This window comes from Notechis scutatus, chromosome 1, assembly GCF_049901735.1.
Source record: "Notechis scutatus isolate UNSWTSFEM ecotype Mainland chromosome 1, rNotScu1.2, whole genome shotgun sequence".
NCBI lineage: Eukaryota > Metazoa > Chordata > Lepidosauria > Squamata > Elapidae > Notechis > Notechis scutatus.
The window spans coordinates 244522057-244542990 of record NC_142009.1 but is presented as its reverse complement, the minus strand read 5'-3'; the positions used below and the strand labels follow the sequence as shown (position 1 = coordinate 244542990).

The 20934-nt window shown below is 38.4% G+C and overlaps 1 protein-coding gene across 2 annotated transcripts in view; it reads left to right on the top strand.

Annotated features, from left to right (window-relative positions):
* The window catches only part of INSC (INSC spindle orientation adaptor protein), a 138973-nt gene that overhangs the window by 70499 nt on the left and 47540 nt on the right, over positions 1-20934 (top strand). Inside the window, exons 4-7 of one of the 2 annotated variants that reach the window (XM_087950915.1) lie at positions 2755-2807; positions 3249-3372; positions 5065-5178; positions 12358-12483. In XM_087950915.1, the coding sequence (XP_087807041.1) occupies positions 2755-2807; positions 3249-3372; positions 5065-5178; positions 12358-12483 (417 nt within the window). Of the gene's footprint in view, positions 1-2754; positions 2808-3248; positions 3373-5064; positions 5183-12357; positions 12484-20934 lie in introns of both variants that reach the window. The other variant, XM_087950916.1, reaches the window with a different exon arrangement.

Sequence of the window (20934 nt, the reverse complement as noted above, 5' to 3'; positions counted from 1 at the left end):
AATTATTGCAGTTTGTGTCTGGCATAATATTATAGGAAGTTAGCACCCACCCCTCTCCTAGAAGAGTGAAATATTTTAGGAAATATTAAAAAGGCAGAATATTATATTTTCCTGGATGAGAAATTGAGAAACATGCTCTTGGAGACAGAGCCTCAGCTCCTTGCCCCCAGCAGATATTTTGGTGCCATCCTATCTACAAGACTAAAGACCTTCACCCCCAGGACATAGTAGGATTATCTATCAGCAGAGCTCACCACATGGCACCTGGGGATATTACATCAGCCCAAGGTTCCACCAAACTTGATTCAGACAAACATGACTCCACATGGGAGTCTGACTACAGCCAATAGAATACATGGTCTTGCCACAGGAACAGGAAGCTCAAGGCCAAGGCCCAACAGAGGGTATAAATACCTCTCCCTCTCAACCCCATGTATTCAGCTGCACCAGGATTTCAAACCCATATGGTCCTGTCCACCAATAAACCATCTTTCCAATCAGCTGAACTGAACCCAGATGGATATTTCTTCCAATAGTACTTTTATTGCTAGATAATTTTGAGTTCTTTCTTTACTGAAGATTTACAATCTTCTTGTAAACCATTCAGAGTAAGTTGGTGAGGGTGAGGTATTAGAAATGAAATCAAATTATATTTTGTTTTAAAAAGCTAGCCCAATTTGCATGCTTTGATTGGCAACTACTCATCAGGAACTTGGTTCAAAGGACTTCACCATAATCTATCATAATCTACTCCTACTTGCTGGCTCCCTGTCTTGAGCCACATTACACCACCAGCTCTACAAAGGTAGGAAGCCTTAGTGAAGGAGTACAATAAAATTATGAGGAACCTACTTCTTCCTGTGCACGCTGATCTTCCTCATCTATCAATTGGCAGGCTTAAACCCAGGAAGCCCTCTCTGGCACTTGCTCAACAGCTGTCTAACAACTTTGACATCAACTCACTGTGGAAAGACAAATGGGCTGCTGAACGCCCAGATACAGGCAGTTACGTAGATGACTTTATACCAAGGGTCTTCAAACTTGACAGCTTTAAGACTTGTGGACTTCAACTCCCAGAATTCCTCCTCTAGTCATGTTAGCTCAGGAATTCTGGGAGTTGAAGCCCACAAATCTTAAACTTGTCAAGTTTGAAGACCCTTGCTCTACACAAAAGGTGCCAGGTTTTGACCTTCCTTGCCAGCATTGGTCAACTCTGAACAGTATCCATACCCAATATGTTGTCTGCCAGGAGTCATTTGTTTAAATGGCATCTTGTCTCTACTCCTCAGTGTGACTGTGGTGCTCCTCGACAAAATATCCATCACATTGTGTCCAAATGTCCATCAAGAGCTTACACCTGCCCAATGTCTGATTTTTTTCAACATAGACCACCTTATCCTTGAGTGGCTGTGTGGACTGGACATTAACATTTGAACCACTATAAATCCATGTATTTGCCATGCGCTAAATAAATAAATAAATAAGAAATAAATAAATAAAATAAACCATAATCTGTTGCTTGAACCATTGAGCTGGAGATGGCAAGAAATAAACCTGGATTTTCTATATGTAAGCCATAGACTTTTATATTGGGTCTATGGTCCTTCTCTTTATGCTATAATTCCTTTTTGCTTTGGCTGCAATTTTTGCAAAGGATAAAATGTGTTACTCTGCTATGGCACATTCTACTTTTCTTACATGGTTGCTAATCCTTTATGTTCTAAAGTAAGATTGCCAATATAAGAACAGGAAACCTTAATTCAGCCTTTGCTATCTTTCCACTTACCTGCTCATTTCAATAAGATCACTCAATAGAATTTCAGAATGAAAAAGTGCAGCTCACTGAGTGTATGACTTTCTTTTAAAAAGAAATATGAGAACATGGAAAACGATTAGCTGTGATCCCAATCCAGATCAAGCTCCTATATGTTTATGAGCAGTTTGGATATCAGGAATACTAGAAAAAATAGCATCTTGTATTTACATAGCAATGTGATCCTAATATTGACAGAGGAGTTGTGGGTGCTGCGATCCAGAACATCAGCCTGGATATGCTAATCTATCCTGGATTTCAAATGAATATCTTAAATCACGTTTTTAATGGAATTTTGCTTTTGTTTATTTTAATTAGCTGCTCTGCGTATTTTTCAGAAGAATGGCTATTACATGAATTTAGCAATCAGGTAATTCCTCTCTAACCACCTACAAAAAAAGAGAATGAAAGAAAAAGAAAGAAAAGAAAAAAGAAAGAAATAAAATAAAATAAAATAAAATAAAATTATTCCCTCCCAATTCTACAAAGGTGTAATTTCTAGGTGCAACTGATGTTTCTGAATATTGGAATGATATTTAGCGATCACAAACAAGTTAATTCCCCATTCCTACCCTGGTCAATATCCTAAAACAGGATTAGATGTGGGAGAATGGGAGACATCCCACGTAGTTCATTCCTCGTTATTATTTGATATCAAAAGGGAAGGGAAAAGCAGAACCCCACACAGAATGAACCTGGAAGGCATTTATGTTTCTTCAGAGCTGTTGATATCCATCCCTGCCCACCAGAATAAGAAGCCGATCCTCCATTCTCAGCCCATCCTGCCATTGACCGTATTTCTTAAGATTTATGTTTTGCTTATCCATGTTACTTTCATGAACTGGGATTGAGTTCATAACATGTGTCTGAAAATAAAGCTCATACTTTGATTCTTTTTCAAATAATTTAATGCAACACATTTCTATTTCTATCTTTTGCAGTATGAAAAAATGCTAGTGGAAAAATGCTCAGAGCTTACAACAGTTACTGAAAGGTAATATTAAACATTATTGATTTGTGTACTTTTGTCTTAGCAAACCTATATTAAAAATTGCAGACATCCTTAATGGGTCGAGGAGCTATAATATTATGATAGATTTGAAACCAATAGGCCTCTTCCACTTGCAGAGAAAGCCTAACTTTTATCAGGTCTAATTAACATAAATCTCCTCATTAGATTAATAGTTAATGTTGTGATAGGGATTCAATATGTGTTTTGCGGAAAAGTATATATTTAATAGAAAAGAATGGAAAATCCCAGGGGATTTTTATATATTGTTGATTCACAAATGGTGGCAATCATATTAATTGTGAATTTTAATTTACCTTTATATAGATACCATAGAGCTGCTATTTGGTGTAGCATCTTGAATAGATCTTGTTTTATAAATTACAGTGCCACTGACTGATACTTGTTTTAAACATTTCCTTCTAGGTGCATACAGATTGAAGATGAACAAATATTAAAATCAATGAAATCTTGTATTAATGATGCGCTGACCACAGTGGCACAGTATTTTGCTCAATTGGTAGAACTAGCTCTAACATATGAAATAAAGGTTGGTAATTTTTTCTTTTTGGTAGCAAAAATATATTTTGGCAATACTTCTATTTATATCTCTCAAGATATCCTGAAGTATTTTGAGACATATCTATTGTCTTTCATACTAGGAGAATACTAAGACTGCAAATATAAACATTCTCTACATAAACCTACTCTACAGTGTCAATAGAAAACTATTTGTTCTGTAAGTCAAATGTTAGAGTAACTACTGGAGCGCAGAAAATGTTTTAGTTAAACACATAAAAGTAAAATCTTCTTTCCATCCAGGTTAACTCCTAGTGACAATATGAATATAGCCATGCGGTTTTCTTGGCAACAATTCTGAACAATAATAGCACTTAGCAATAGCAGTTAGACTTATATGTCATAGTGCTTTGCAGCACTCTCTAAGTGGGTGTCAGCATATTGCCCCTAACAATCTGGGTCCTCATTTTACCAACTTTGGAAGGATGGAAGGCCGAGTCAACCTTGAGCCGGTCAGGATTGAACATCTGGCTATGGGCAGAGTCAGTCTGCAATACTGCATTCTAACCACTACACCACTCTTAGAGGAGAATATTTGTGACTCAGGATTGAAATGAGGGGTCCTTAATGCTCTCTGAGTTTGATTGTCTTTTTTGCAGATGTTTCATTATCCAAACTAAGTAGCACAACATCAGTGCTAGTAAGGAGTGAGGTTTGCTCACTGCTCAATGTTGAACGATTCCGAAATGATTTGCTCCCCTCTTCTTTTTGTTTTGATTTTGTTGGAGTCTGGTTGGGGGCCACAAAGGTATCTGCTTCAGGTCTTACACATTCTGCAGGTAGATAGAAAAGGGAGGGACCTGATTACCTGGGGGAGTTGTTAACATTTGAGACTCAAAAGGCATACTACTAATGGCTGACTAGAAAAAAATGGTGAGGGTTGGGAGAGAGGAAGGAAAAGGCTGTTAGAAGAAGGCAAGAAAAGGAGGAAGAAGCAAGAAATCCAAAGTTGTAAGATAGTGAGGCAACAAGTAGTCTTAGCCCAGATTGTCCTTTGAAGCATCCCAGACACTGAATTGTCTTGGGAACCAATACAGACAACATTGAAGGGGAACCATAGAGGATCAGGAAGCTCAGCAATATTTCCTAATAAGGGGTGCTTCTGAGAGAAGAAGGAATTACAACATAGAAAAAGGAGAGTCTTTTCTTCTCTTTCCCCACCTCAAAGGAGCTAGCAATTTTCCAGTTTAACAGTCTGGGGTTAGAGCAGCAAAAAACAGCTTTGGTTAAGGGAGAAAAGTGCCAGTTACCCGTGTCTTGAGAAGCTAACCCTAATGATTACTAAGAACACCAACGGTGAGTAGCCTTGGAAGATTTGGGGAGGAAGAAGGATGAGAGATGAAAAAAGACAGTAAAAATGCACTTCAATAGATATATGTAATGGGTCTGGCATATCTACAGAGCTAAGGAATATTTAATCATACCTTTGACATTATTCAGAAAACATTCTGAATTCTGGAATATACTCCATGCCTTTCCAGATACATGTCCTAATAAAGTTGCTTCTTTATGAAAGTTAGTACTCTGAATTTAGTACTTGAAGAAGAGCAGTATTTTCCTTTCCAGTTTGAATGTCAGTTCAGTCTGCTTCACTCTCTAAATACTCTAAGAGCAAAGTTTAACAATTATTTCTTTTTGTCTCTGTTTGTGGTTTATTACACAGAACTTGGTGAAAGAAATAGATTCATCAGATAACCTCTACTCTGTAGAATCAGCTGTAAGCAACTTATTCAGCCTTACTCAGGAAGGATCCCATTTGTGTCGCATCATTGCCAAGGCAAGTTACCCTTGGGATGATTCTAGAACAATTATTTGTTGAGATCCAGATGCAGGGGGAGGGCTTCTTTTGTAATGTTTTATCACTCCCCACCCAACATTAAAATGTAGATTTTTCTTTCCAGAGAAAATAATCAACATCATATAGGCTGTTGTTCTTAAAAATTAAGAATTACTACCGCATTGATGGCATTTTATGTCAAAATGTACATTCCCCATCTCTCCATCTTCTCATTTTTCATCAGCAATTATGAATAGAATAAGTCTTTATTGATTAGCCCTTGGGCCATATCAAAGTGCAAAGTTCCAGCAACAATTTGTTACTAAAATTTAATAAAAGCAATTCAAAATGAAATTTGATAAAATACTATTTAAAATGGAACTTGATAAAATACAATTTAAAATGGAATCTAGACAAAATACAATTTAAGATGAAACAGTAATAAAATACAATCCAAAATAAAATTGTAATAATGTACAATAATTTAAGATATAGATAAAATATAATAACATTATATTTTGGAGTCGCCCTTGCAATCTACTCCAATCAATCCCACATATGCAGATCTCAACCGAATCATTTTGTTTAAATACTGTGCTACTTTAAATGTTATTTTCAAGTTCTGGCCGGACATAAGGTAAGTTATTTTGATATGGGTATCCCAATGGGTCATTCATTTATGAGAATGTGGATCAAAATGCTCCCCCATCTTTGTAGAGAACATGTGGACTAGAGAAAAGGAGGAATATTGTACCCAAACATAGCTCTAATTTTATTACATGTTTCCACACTGGCAGAACAAACTGTTAGTGGTTAATAGATTTGACAGTACTGACAATTGTAATGCAAGAAGCAGAATCTACATGCTTAGCATTTCAGGTTTTAGCACTACTTCTCCATAATTCTCATAATGATTACTTTTGTAGGTGTGCCTTTAAGTCCGTTTTCAGTCCTGGTGACCATGTGGACTTGTCTGTGCAGTTTGCTTAGCAAGACCTATGGAAGTAGATTACCATTTACTTCTATTTGGGGCGGAGAAGGACTGACTGGCTCATAGTCACCTATTTGGCTCAATGCGTAAGGAAGGACTAGAATTCATGGTCTCCTGGTTTTTAGCCTGGTCCCTTTCACTACTACACCAAACTGGCACTCAATAACATAATTTAGGCTATTGCTATTCCTTTTTATAGACGTGTGGAAAAGATTGGGGCTGAAAAAATAATTCCCGTCTTAGTGAAAGTATCAACCCTCATTTTGATACTTCCATTCGTGCAAAAAGAAGTTGTAATATTATCAGTGTGACTTTGCACTGCACATCTAAGATTTTTCTCTTAGTTTATTTGGAACAGGTACGATAGAAGAATTTGTTCAATAAAAGCAGCCTAAATAAGAGAACTTCTAGTGGAAAAGCTGAATTGGAGAAACAAGTTAGCTCCCCAAAGAGGGAAGAGAAATTAAAGTTGTTGACAAAGACTTGCTCAAATCGCCTGCTGTTTTGTTCCTTAGCTCTTGTAGGTGCATTATAACATTTACTCATTCTTTACATATTAGTTCATTTTAAAGAACCAATGTAATATAACAACAATGGGCGAAAGCCTTGAGATCACAAATGAGAAAAATTAAGAATGGATTCTTATCTTCTAAATTCTTTGTTAAATTTATTTAGTTTTTATCACAGGAAAGATCAAAGTACTCTCTAATACCCACAATGATTCTTTAGGATATGATTTATATCGCCAACAATTCTTTTCCCAAAATCATTTATTTTTTTAAAAAAGTGAAAGCTGGCCTTATGAATGCCTATATATCTAAGATATTTTCCAAACCAAACATGGCTGATCAAATATAGATTGTAAATAAATGAAATTAACTTATTTTCTTTCACAGAGAGGCACAAATAAATTTATTTGTCTTTTATTACAGGCAACAGTGTGAAAATCAATGGCGTTTAATAAAAGAAATTGAATAGGTCACCATCAAAATCCTTCTTAGTCTGATAGTTAAAAGTCCTCTTTATTATGCCTCCTTTTCCAGCTACCTATTTAAAGTTTGAGAACAAGAAGTCTTTAAAATGTTAAGCAATTTATTTTTCCCAATAAATTTTGGCTTAGGTTTATGAGAAGGTCCAGCTTCTTCTCATCTTTAAACTTTATGTCCACATAACCTACTTTCTTTAAAACTGCCATTTGATTGGCGCAGTATTGGGAATGTGAGATTCAAAAGAGCATAACTCAGTTTGTAAACCCAGATTGAATTTGATATTTTTTTATTTTTTATTAAGATAATCTTTATATATAAAAGTGAATACCACTCACGCATCATCACAAAATTTCCAGAAACATAAAGCCTACAAATTTGAAATTTGGTATGTATGAAGTTCCTCTTAGCTTCCAGGTGTTCACTAAGAAAGGATTTTTTGAAATGATCCACAGAGCATTAGTATTTCATATATTCATGCTCTGATGCTAAGGGGTTCTACTCCCCCTCCCCACCTGAAAAGAAATATGTTCCAAATGCAAAACACAAGCGGAGGAGAGGAGTTTCAGTTTCAGTTTTAGTTTCACAGCAGCAACCAGCTTTAGTACAGAACAGTTGAGCTAAGCCACGCCCAAGCTCCTTGCTGTCTCCTTCCTCACACAGCAAATATTGTTTCCAAACAGCCCTCAACTCTCTCACACACTGACAGGATTCTAGCCAGATGGATAACGATGAATGCTGATAGGGAGAGGCAGAATTCCGCCCCCTTATTTTCCTCCCCAAAATCTAAACCCGACCACATAGTTTCGTAGCGAAGCACGGGTATTGAGCTAGTTAATAGTATAAAATATAAATAAAAATAAAGGTTCCAATCTGGGTTGGTCACCAGGAGCAGAGATTTTTTTCTTTTGAACTTTTCGGACTCGTACTGGAGCCCATCTTCAGATAACTTCTCCCTAGCAGAGTGTGTACTTCTCTTCAGCACGAGTCCAAAAACTCAGAAGACAAAATCTCTGGTCCCGGTGACCAACCCAGATTGGATTCTGCAACATTTATCCTGGGACACATATATTCGCCTTCTCTCATGAAAGTAAAGGTAGTAGGGAAATAGGAAGGGGAAAAAGAAGTGTAGAGTGAAGGAGAAAAGAAAAAAAAGACTTCCAACTTTTTTTCAGCACAGTAAAATACAAAAATTATAGTCTCAACCTTTTACTTTTACATACTTAGTAAATACTAGCCATTTCTGTAACAAAAAGCTAATCTAATCAGCAAACACCAAGGCCAAGATTGAATTTAGTTTGAGCCACTTTGAAATTGAAAGAGATTATCTGGGGAAAAATATCCTTAGGCTATAATAGAGAAGTATTAAAACACCTGCAACTGTTTTATCTTTTTTTGCAGAAAAAAGTCAAAAAAGCAGGGATAATAACCCTTTACTGGATTATACCAACTTTCCAACATTATGATGATTGCAAGAGGATTATACACTTAATTTATTTTCTACATGTAAAGAACAGTGAGGATTAGGATGAAGAGGGATGAAACAATTATGTTTATCCTTACTTCCTACCCATAAATGAAGAGTTTATCTCTCTTAAACAAAATTAAAATTATGAACTTGGCTGTACATAGTGCACTTGAAAGGGCTTCTGGCAGGGGTGGGCTTCAAAAATTTTAGCAAAGGGTTCTCTGCCTGGTTGCTGGGTGGGCGTGGCCATGGTGGATGTGTCAGCCTCCTGTACCATGGTGGGTGTTTTTGCCCTCCCAGGGCTCCGGAGGCTTTCCTTGAGCCTCCAAGAGGGCGAAAATGGTCTTCCTGGGCTCCGGAGGATCCTTGGAAGCTGGAAATAGGCCCATTTTTGGCCTTCCCAAACTTCCGGAAGGCCTGTTTTTCACCCTCCCCGAGCCTCTGTGTACACCCAGCACTTACTTGCATCCAAAAGGGGCTGTGTGTGGACTCCTGGGAGGGGTGGGTGGGCCAGGAGTGGGATTTGGGGGTTCTCCAAACTGTGCAGAATCTTAGCTAGGGGCTCTTCCGAACCCCTGAGAACCCCATCCACCCACCCCTGGCTACTGGTATAGTTGACTGGCTCTCTTAACATTATTGCAAAGATAGTTATTCAAGCTTCTTTATTTGCCAAACAAATGTTTGTTTGAAATCTTCAGACTTGTTCTTGGTGGAGGCAGATCAGAAGAAAGAAAGTGCAGTTCTACTATGGCCTAGAACATGGTTTGCAGTGCCAATGCAGTATGGTGCCCTCTCTTTCCAGTAGTGATGAGCTGGTTACTCAGATATTTGCTTTCTCCCAGAATAGAAAGTTATTAAAAATAATGTCTCTCCTGGCAAACAGATTCTTCAATGCTCATTGTTTTAAATCTCCTTTGGGAAGATTTTTATTCTGAAAGGGCAAGATATAAATTATCTTAATAAATAATAGGGAGGCAGTTTGGTTAAAGGCCCCAGGCCAGAAACCAAAAGACTTAAGTTTGTAGGCACAAAGCCAGCTGGACTCCAGTGACTTTCTCTCAGACCTAGGAAGAAGGCAATGGCACTTCTGAAAAATCTCCAAATTATTTGTCTATGTAGTCATCATCAGGAATAACGATTGACTGAAGGCACTAAATAATCTATTGTTTCCATTTTTCAAGATTAACAGTGGCATAAAAAGAACCATCAAGCTATTTTTATATGTATCAATGTTCATAGCAATCAATGTTCTTTTGCCATTACATATAGCGCCCAATTGCAGTGACTTCAAGAGTGAGTGATTTGAAAATAAAGTCTTTGCTTATGGTATTAATTCCAGAAATCAATAGAATTTCATTCACATTTTTGGTTGTATTTGTGCCAATAAAAGCTTTCTGAATTGCTTTGTAGCCATATTAATAAATGGAAAAGGATTATTTCACAAAACCATTTCGGTCAAAATCCTAATTACATTTATCTGCAAATAATTCCCATCTAGTCAGTAATAAACTTTCTGTAGGGCTAAGCAGATTTAAGATTATTTCTATACCAGCCAATTCTTGTATTGAACCTTCAGACTTGTATATTGCCAGAGATTGGCTTGGAGCTTAGAATGGATTGGATCTAATTCGTTTTTGAAGGAAAGACTATCTGGGAACATCAGTGTTATAAGCTAGATTTTAAAATAATAATAGTACAAAAGATCAGATCAGCTTCTAATTAAAAAGATGATTTTGGAAAACTGCAAGAAAAGGAAGATCAACCTGAATGTAGTTTGCATTGATTATAAGAATCCATTCCACTCCATGATATATGATTAGGTAATCAAGTGCCTAGAAATAACATGTGACGTATTGGTACTTTCCCCCACTTTGCTAAACCAGGTGTGGGTGTAGCCAGCGCATGACACAACTGGCCCATGGGCCGGGAGTTTGACAGCCCTGCTTTACATGGATGCTATATGGCAAAAAACCTGAAATGGAATCACTGCTCAGTGCTATATACACAGCCAAGATATTGCGATGGAGTTTGGAACGAAAAATTATGAAGGCAACCATTTGGCAAAGAGGCACATAGACTTTATTGGCGGAAGAAAGAAATGAAGACAACCAATTGGTTTAATAGTTAGGGCACACCAGATTAGAAACCTGGAGACAGTAAATTCTAGTCCTGCCACAAACCCAGCTGGGGTACCCCTCTCCCTCCCTCTCTCTCCTTTTCTATTGTTTGCTTTTCTTGAGGACTAATAAAACAATGTCCTCTAGAGAGCATTCAGTTTTAGCATCAATTTAGAGACATTCAAGTTACTAGAAACTGTTTAATTATATTTTGTGATAAAGCTGTGATAAGCAGCTATGTTTCCAGTATACTAGGATGCAAACTTTAAGGACTGGAACTAATATTTTTTTTAACAGATGAGAACCTAATTGCTGGATAAATTGTGAACTGGGTCTATGCAGACAGTCACTATACAAAGAATTGGCCTGGACAATGTTAAGCACTTTGCCTGCATGGCTAACTTTCATCATGGTTTAGTTCCTGTGATGTGATAGGTGTTTATCAGGAACTTCTAAAAGGGCAATAATAAAATGATGGAGTTGAATGGAACCACTTAAAACACTGCATCAAACACACACACACACAAACACACACATAATAAATGGCTGCCTGGTTTCTCCTTCAGCGACTGGTGTTTTTGGAATAATCTACACATTTGGAATTTGGAGACCATTTTATGGCTACTTATGGGTACAACCAATTACAAAATGCCTATTTAGCAGAAGGCAAAATAGTGAAGTTATTCTCCATCACTTTATATAATCTCTTAGTTGCTTTCTATTACTATTTTTTCCCCTGAACTTGAGGCACACGGCCAAACAAGTACTGAGTCACAGCCAACCACCATTTTATTTTCTAAAAATGCTTCTGATGTTTACCTGTCCAGAAACATTCCTGGAAATAAAAATTATGTATGAGGATGTTTCTTTGTTTTGCAGAATGCTAGATGTCCTTTATTTTTAATTAAAATGCTTTAAAAAAAAGGCAATTAGAAAGCCTGTTCGGACATTTTGATACAGAAGTTGGAGCACACAGGGACTGTACTGGAACCTAATTCTAGAACAGAGGTGTCAAACTCAGTTTCATTGAGGGCTGCATCAGGGTTCTGTTTGATCTCAGGGGCCCAGAGGGCTGTGACCAGAGTGGGCATGGCCAGCTCAATGTCACACATTGAAGCTCTGTTTTTGGCCAGGATGGCTTGCCAGGCCTCTGTTTTCAGCCGTGATGGCCTCCTGCAGCCTTCTGCCAGCAAAAACAGAGCTCAAGGAGACTGAATGTGGCCTGCCTGCACCCCATTTTTGGCTGTGACAGCCTCTGGCTGTGGCCCTCCTGAGCTCCCCTTTCACTGACAGAGGCACTGCGGGCTGGTCCATCACTATTTCCAGTGCAGGCCTCCAGGCCAGATTTATGCACCCTGCAGGCTGGATCTGGCCCCCGGGCCTTGAGTTTGACACCCCTGTTCTAGAACATGGCTTCTTCTATTGAGCCACTTGTATTGTTGCGATGTCTTCTTCTTCTTCTTCTTCTTCTTCTTCTTCTTCTTCTTCTTCTTCTTCTTCTTCTTCTTCTTCTTCTTCTTCTTCTTCTTCTTCTTCTTCTTCTTCTTCTTCTTCTTCTTCTTCTTCTTCTCTTGTAGTCTTAATTCAACTTATTTACTGAATTTTTTTTGCTTATAGGAAGGAGGTATTGTTGCCTTGCTTAAAATCTGCCGTCAAGATTGCTTCAGATGCCTATATCCTCAAATACTCCGGACACTAGCCTCAGTATGCTGTGTGGAAGAAGGAATCCAACAGCTGGAAAAGGTATCACCTCCATCTCTTGTGTCTGTAAAAACAATGTGCTGTCCTTAGCAGATTGCTAACACATGCTGCGTCGTGCAACCCAAAAGTTCACCGATGACAAATATTGATTGCAGGATCCAGTCTGGGTCGGTCACTGGGACCAGAGGTTTTGACTTCCGAGCTTTCAGACTCGTGCTAGAGCCCATCTTCAGGGAACTTCTTTCTAGCAGAGTGTATGCTGTTCTGTGTGTGATATTTATAGGGCCTGTTGTATGTGGCTTTTTAGATGTTGTTTGGGATGTGTTGTTGATTATCCAATGGAGTTTTTCACAAATATGTTAGTGCTGGTGATATATTTTAAAACAATACTTCAGGTTTATTTCTCAGCAAATGGGCTGGGTTAATGTTGCAAATATTGCCCCAAGGAAATCAATATGAAACTTCCCATTTAGTTTAATGACTGGGAACAGCCTGTTCATTGGGATACGAGTTTGTGCCTGCAGATTCTAAACACCACATATAATCCTGCTGTGTAAGATGATTCCTCTATGCAGGTTTATAAAGTTTCCCTTCGTTTTTGTCATAGCAGAATACAGTAGCATAAGATTCAAGAGAGAGGGTGTTTCCTGTATTCTGTGTGGTATTAGTTTAATTGTTCCTGTCATAGTTTATATGTGGTCATAAATATTCCTGAGATTATTTCCACTTTATTTCTAACCCAGCTTTCCTCCCAGAAATACAAGGTGCATGAACACCTCGATCCCACTCCATAGTTAAATCCCTCTAGTTAGTCACCACTTAACTAACTTTCCTTTTTTCCTTTATTTCCTGAGCAAATGAGTGCATTCTCAAATATGAACTGCAACCAACCTAAATATTTATTTTCTACTGGTAGAAATAGCTATGGGGTATACTGTGGATGGAGCCTTCAACCATTTTGAAAATAAATATGATATTAAAGATGTATAGTTCAGCAGCATTTCAATATCCAATTATTTTTAAGCAAAAGTAACTAAAAAGACAAGAGCCTAGTAAGCATTTCATATATAGGTAAGTACTAATTGAGCATTCCCTTGCCTTTTGCACATCTACATGCATTTGCTTAAGAGCTGTCCATTGCCAATGGCATATGAGTTGTAATAAGCGATTCCGAGGACTCTAAACATGAAGCATCTAGAAGCTTTCCCTGTCCATTGATGGAACTTGGTCTTGAGGTAACAAGAGTTCAGGTACTCTCAACTATCTGGGCTACCTTCGAAACTGAAATTATGAATTACCAGTTTTTGCTCTCCCATGTTTAGTTTAAGTGAAGATAATAAATTCTATTTTCTGAACACTCAACACTTTCATAATTTATAACTTCCTGTTAGAATGGTACGCTTGAGTTGCCTGTAATAGTAAGTTGTTTACCATGCATTGGCATAAAGTAAATGCAGAGTGTCTGAAAAAAAGTATATGAAATTACAATATATGAATTTGTTAGTTTATTTTGTCTAGAAATTTATGCATTCAGAAAGAAAAAACTCACTGAAATGTTGAGTGTTTTATATCGGTTCGGGTCCTTTTCTGGTCATTTCCGAAATGTCACCTTGTATGGTAAAGAGATGGCATATCACCTCATCACCATAAAATTGACCATATATGTAGATTTATACTCATTGTGAGACAAATATAACAACTGAGTATCAGGAAAAGCTGCTTTTTTTTCTTTTACAAAAGCTAATTTTAACTCTGAGTGGTAGATACTTGACAAACTCTGAAGCATGCCGTTATCCCCATTTTTCATTTGAGTTGTTGATAGAGTTCAGCTCTTCAGAAATACATTGTTGAACAATGGAAAACAAAGGCTACCAATTACTCACTAAATCATCATATTCTTCATACGTAATAAAACACTTCTTGTATTTGAACAATGAGTCTCTTCAACAAAACAATATTACTTCGTTTCTACTTTACAATGATGTGCTTTATAATTAAATAGTTAGGATGGAAGAAAAGATGAGGGACCGAACATCTTTTTAACCAAAGTACAAGCCAATTTTCAAAGGAAATTCCTTCCCCTTCCCATATTTACACACATTTAGAAAATCACTGGATGAGATTTCTCAGTTTTTCCTTCTTGTCTATATTTGTAACCTATGAAAGGATTTATAAAGATGCGTTGATAATATTTTAGGAATCTGAGCTGCAGCAGGACTAACTGATAGAATGGAAAGTAAATAATGAAATGTGTGTAATGTTATGTAAATGATTCTACTATAGTCCTCAACTTATGATCACAATTGAGCCCAAAATTTCTGTTGTTAAATGAGACATTTGCTAAGTGAGTTTTGCCCCATTTAACAATCTTTCTTGCCACAGTTGTTAAGTGAATCTGGCTTCCCCATTGGCTTTGCTTGTCAGAAAATCCCAAAAGGGGATTGCATGACCTTGGGACACAGCAATGGTCATAAATATCAGACAGTTGCTAAACATCTGAATTTTGATCACGTGACCATGGGGCTATTACAAAGATGGTAACTGAAAAACGGCCATGTCACTTTTTCCAGTGCCGTTACAACTTTGAATGGTCACTAAATGAACTGTTGTAAGTCAAGGATTACCTATAGTTCTTGTAATTCTTTGGTAATCATTTGTCATGAAAATCTGATCTGGGCACTCTCTGCTTTCTAATTGCATCCCTTCCTTCTCCATCCTCATTTTTGTTTCTGAAGGAAACAATAGCAGAAGAGAAACAACCATTCACCTTTGTGTTCCTGATAACCCCCCTCTGCAGCATCCTCCCCAGGAGTGGGCTCCTACGGGTTCCCCTCAGGAGAAACTGTAGTTAATGTTATGCCCAGTTTGGACAACCGTCAAATCCCACCCCTGGCTGGCCCCGTCCACCCCACCCTGCCCCTCCCCTCCCAGGAGTCTCCACGTGACCTGTTTTGGATGTGAGGTAAGTGCAGGACCTGGGCAGAGGCTCGGGGAAGGCAAAAATGCCCAACTAGGCTATGCCCACCATGGCCACACCAACCCAAGAACCGGGGAGAGAACTGGTTGCTGACATTTTTGAAGCCCACCTGTTACGAACTAAACAAACTCATTTGTCAATAACTATACTAGCTTACTTCAGCAGCAGGCTTGTAATCCTGCACTTCTGATTGGCCCGCGGATAAGCGAATCGTGATTGGCCAATTCTGGCTGACCTGATTGGCTGACAACGGGCCGTCTCTGATTGGACGCTTTTAGAGCGGTTAGTTCAATCTCATGGGTTGTTGTAACAGCAGCCAGCTCTATAAAAGAGCTGCTGCTGCCCTAGTTGTTGCTCTGTTCTGAAGTCACTATTAAAGAGTTGAATTGAGTCACTATCGATGCCTTGTCTCCGTTATTGCGCCCACTCCTCCAGATCTAACACCACCCCTTCCCCTCCCCCTTGTGGAAGGCCATCAAGACCTGACTGTTTACCTGGGGAGAGTGTTGGGAGTTTGTAGATAGCTGTTGAGGTAAGGGAGGATTGAGATGCTAGTTCCCCACCCCACCCCTTGGTTTTAGTTTTTGTTTCTATGGTTTGTAGTTTAATTTAAGATATAAATTCTGCTTTATGGTTATTTACAAATGTACACCGAGGGTGGAAACAAGACAGAGGACTGTTTTTTTGGTGGCATTTCCCAGGCTTCAAAATGTTCTTCCAAGTAAGGATCATCTGATACTTGCATATAATAGTTGATAGGCACTAGGGTTTGTTTTTAGGTGTGTAGCTTTAGTGTTTTTAGTACATAAAATGCAATTGTTTGCTCCTAGTAGTGTGGTATTAGTTTTTCTATTTGATTGTTGCTTTGATTTTCGTGTTTTATATTAATTTTTGCTCTGCTGGCACGTTTGTTCTATATATTTAGTATGTTTTATATTATCCTGTACAATGCTCATAAATGTTTTTCTGAGGCATATAAAGTAAATCAAGTGCATCAGCAGTGAAGAGAAAAAATATTGGTTAGGCTACATTAATAAACACCACTGTGCGGCAGGTGGGCGGGATTCAGTAGAATACATATTTTATTTATTTTATTTATTTATTTATTTATTTGATTTGCCAATTGTTTACAAGATAATAAGTATAAGTGTATACATAGTTGTGAATACATGAAATGGGTACATATAAGAAAAATAAAAGAAGAATAAGAGAAACAATAGGACAGGGACGGTAGGCACGTTGGTGCGCTTATGCACGCCCCCTACAGACCTCTTAGGAAAGGGGTGAGGTCAATAGTAGACAGTCTAAGGTTAAAGTTTTTGGGGTTTGGGGAAGAAACTACAGAGTCGGGTAGAGTATTCCAGACATTGACCACTCTATTGCTGAAGTCGTATTTCCTGCAATCAAGTTTGGTGCGGTTAACTTTGAGTTTGTATTTATTGTGTGCTCTTGTGTTGTTATGGTTGAAGCTGAAGTATTAATTGACAGGTAGGACATTGCAATGTATGATTTTATATACCATGCTTAAATCAGACCGAAGACAGCGTAATTCAAGGTTTTCTAGTTCTAGAATTTCAAGTCTGGTGGCATAAGGTATTCTACAACGAGTAGAGGAGTGGAGAACTCTTCTTGTGAAATATTTCTGGACTTTCTCAATTGTGCTAATATCAGATACGTAATGTGGGTTCCAGACTGATGAACTGTATTCGAGTATTGGTCTAGCAAATGTTTTGTATGCTCTGGTTAGTAGTGTGATATTACCAGAGAAAAAGCTACGTAGGATTAGGTTAACAACTCTTAATGCCTTTTTGGCTATGTAGTTGCAGTGGGCTCTAGCACTTAGATCATTAGAGGTGAGTATTCCAAGGTCCTTTACAGAGCTTGGGTCATCAACAAGATCTTGACTATTCAGCTTGTATTTTATTTTCTGATTTTTTTTGCCAATATGTAAGACAGAGCATTTATTTGTTGAGATTTGAAGTTGCCATTTGTTTGACCATTCTGATACATAGTCAAGATCTTTTTGTAGGGTAGCAGTATTGTCTGTGGTATTGAACAGCTTTACATCATCAGCGAAAAGAACGAAAAAATTTTTTGTACGCTGATAGATCCGGTTTCAATACTTGGTACATCTAGACATCAAGTGTCCAGGGAACAAAAGTATTTTTTTAAATCATGAATTTTACTTATTTTCTGTAACATTTTTTTTTTTGGGGGGGAAGTGGAGAGAGAATGACTTTGAGTCAGTATTGACTCATGGCAAGATTTTCAGAAGTCATTTGTCACTGCTTCTTTCCTGAAGCTGAGAGTGAGAGGCTGGTCCAAAGTCTAAAGCTGGTTTTGGGCCTAAGGCAGAATTGGAATGCACAACCTCCTGATTTCCATACAGGTACATTAACCACCTGGCCCCAACCAGCTCTTACTTCTGTAACTGTGGTTTGCTAAATTAAAACAATTCTCTATATCAAATGGATAGATGTACGGAACCCGACCTTAGCCCTACAGACAGATTGCCAGGTTAAAATATGGTTGACCACAAACAAGACAATCACATTTTAACTTGGCAATCCATAGGCTTTGTATTTCTAATAAGATAAGTTATGCAGAGTAAGAATGATCGTTCTTGTCTCTCCTGTTTTACATGGAAAAACAAAACTAGCTCTAAGCAAGGGGCTGGCGCTGTCTTTACCTTGTATGTGAGGAACTGAAGAGAGCTGCCACCATGTTCAGTTGAAGGCAGTCAAATCCCTGCATCTGAGAACTCTGATTAGGCAATAATTCGGACAACATGGAGATTTGTAGATGTGTTCACACAAATCGGTCTCTAAACTTATTTTATATAAAATAGGTTAAAAATAAAGAAAAAAAAGTCACCCTGTCCACAGGAATATTGGGAATGGGGCTTGTATGAAAGGGCCTGCAGCCAGCGGTGCGATTAACTGGTGTAACAACTGGTTCGGTGAGTGTGTGCTTCGCGTTCCAAACACACACTTCACACACCCGCTCTGCATTTAAAAAATCCCATTTTACAGTCTAATACTTACCTTCTACTGCAGTACAAAGTGACTAAAACAGCTGAGGCGCAGCAAAATGCTCTGCCGCGCGAATCAGCTGTGCTAAAAAAAACCAGGAAATAAAGCACAGGAAAGAGCAGGGGTGGGTGGGCGGGGCCAAATGCTCACTGGAACTATCGGTCCGCATGAACCAGTCTGAACTGGTAGAATCCCACCACTGCCTGCAGCATATTTTAGTCCTCAAATGAGCAGATGTAGTGTCTACACGGACATTTCCCAGTGTTGAATATGAGGAACCAACTTAGTTCAGCATTTATTTATTACATTTATTGACTTACAACAGTTCATTTAGTGACTGTTCAAAGTTACAACTACACTGAAAAAAGTGATTTAGGACCTTTTTTCACACTTACGACCACTGCAGCAGTGACTGATTGTCACGTGAGCAAAATTCAGACAATTAGCAATTAACTCACATTTATGACAGTTGCAGTGTCCCGGAGTGATGCAATCCCTTTTGCGACCTTCTGACAAGCCAAGTCAATGGGGAAGCCAGTTTCACTTAACAACTGCAGTGATTTGCTTAACAAATGTGGCAAGAAAAGTTATAAAATGGGACAAAACTCATTTAACAAATTTCTTATTAGCAACATAAATTGTAGGCTCAGTTGTGGTCTTAAGTTGAGGACTACCTCCAGCACATTAGATTTTTTTTTAAACAACAACAACAACTGTTTTAAAGGACAGATGACATCATGATAACGGAAGTTGTTTGATGGCAAAGCAATGCAATTATCAGCCAATCGAAATGATTTTGTTATCAATTGGTTGTCTAAGTTAAGAATGCTTATACCAACATCATTTCATTGGATAAGGCAGGCAATAACTCCTAGTGGGATATTTAATGCTGCATTGCGGTAATTGGGACTCACACTTTGTTGCAGAAAATAACAGCAATATATTTCTCACATGTTTCTCGCATGATAAAAGCAAGTCTTTCTGAGTCAATAACAGTGTTGAAATAATGAAAAACTCTTGCTTTGTTATTTTTCATCGCAATTACAGTGCTTTCAACCTACTTAGAAGAAATGAAAGGGATCAATGGAAACCGAGCATGTGTGCCTGTGCCTTTGAGAAATGAAACCGGGGATTTCCGGTTTGTCGGCTTCGCGAGCGGCAGGGATTTGCGAAGCTGCGCGATCCCTGCCGCGCTAGCCGTTTTTGGGGCTCCGACCCAGACGGGTACGGAGCTAGGCTGCCCTGCAGGGGCAGCTGAAGGTAGGGGGGATCCGGAGAAGGGGTTGGGGGTGTTGCAGACCCCCTCCCTGGCCGGCAGAACCCCCTTTTCCCAGGACGGTGCAGCGGCGGTCTGTAATGGCCGCCACAAAGAAGCTGGCAGCCGGGTAAGAATGCGCAGGAGGAAGTGGAGAAAGTGATTGAGAGGAGAAAGTTTTTCTTGGCTCCTAGGACTCCAAGACATATTTAATAAAATTCCTGAAAAGTATGACTTTCTGAGAAATGAAACCGATTTTCTGAAATCCCTACTTGTCAAGTTACCTCAATTAAAGGCACAGCTGAATGTCAAGCAAACAGATTTTAGGGTTGTGAGATATATCCAATATCAAATCATATTCTGATAATGGGGGAAAAAAATCACCTTTCTGGTACAATTCTAAGAACATAGTTAGTCCTTGACTTACCACAGTTCTCTTCATGGCCGTTCAAAGTTACAATGGCACTGAAAACAGTGAAATGACCATTTTTCACACTTATGACTGTTGCAGCATCCTCATAGTCGTATGATTTACATTCAGTTGCTTGACAACTGACTCACATTTATGATGATTGCAGTGTCTCATGGCATGTGATTCCGTTTTGCAACCTTTTGACAAGCAAAGTCAATGGGGAAGCCAGATTCACTTAACAGCCATGTTACTATTTAAGAACTGCAGTGATTCACTTAACAAATGTGGTGAGAAAAGTCATAAAATGAGGCAAAACTCACTTAACAAATTTCTCACTTAGCAACATACATTTTGGGCTCAGTTGTGGTTTTAAGCGGAGGGCTACCTGTATGTCTATGTTGAAGTTATGGGGAGATGGTTAAAGTTTCAAAACTTCCAGGTGTAAGCTGCCTATTTCTTACTGAATACCTCAGAATACTTTGGAGAATAGTAGAAAAATGTTTCTTCATGTTGGATGTATAGGTGTTACTATTATAATAATCGTAATGTTTCCTCATGATTTGTCTCCTCAATCAAGGAACTCTTCACATAAAGCTGACCTGAAGGGAAGACTGTACCAATTTATCTTACCAGATTGTTGTGAGACTAAAATTGGAATGGCTTTGCCATGTATGCTTACATTGAATTCTGGAGGAAGGGGAAGCTCAAGAAACAGACAGTTGTGTACTGTCCATGTAAATCTATTATCTGTTACCTTGGTCTGGTCGTGATTAATGCAAGGCATTGTCTAGCTTAACAGTAAAACGCTGGACCTAGG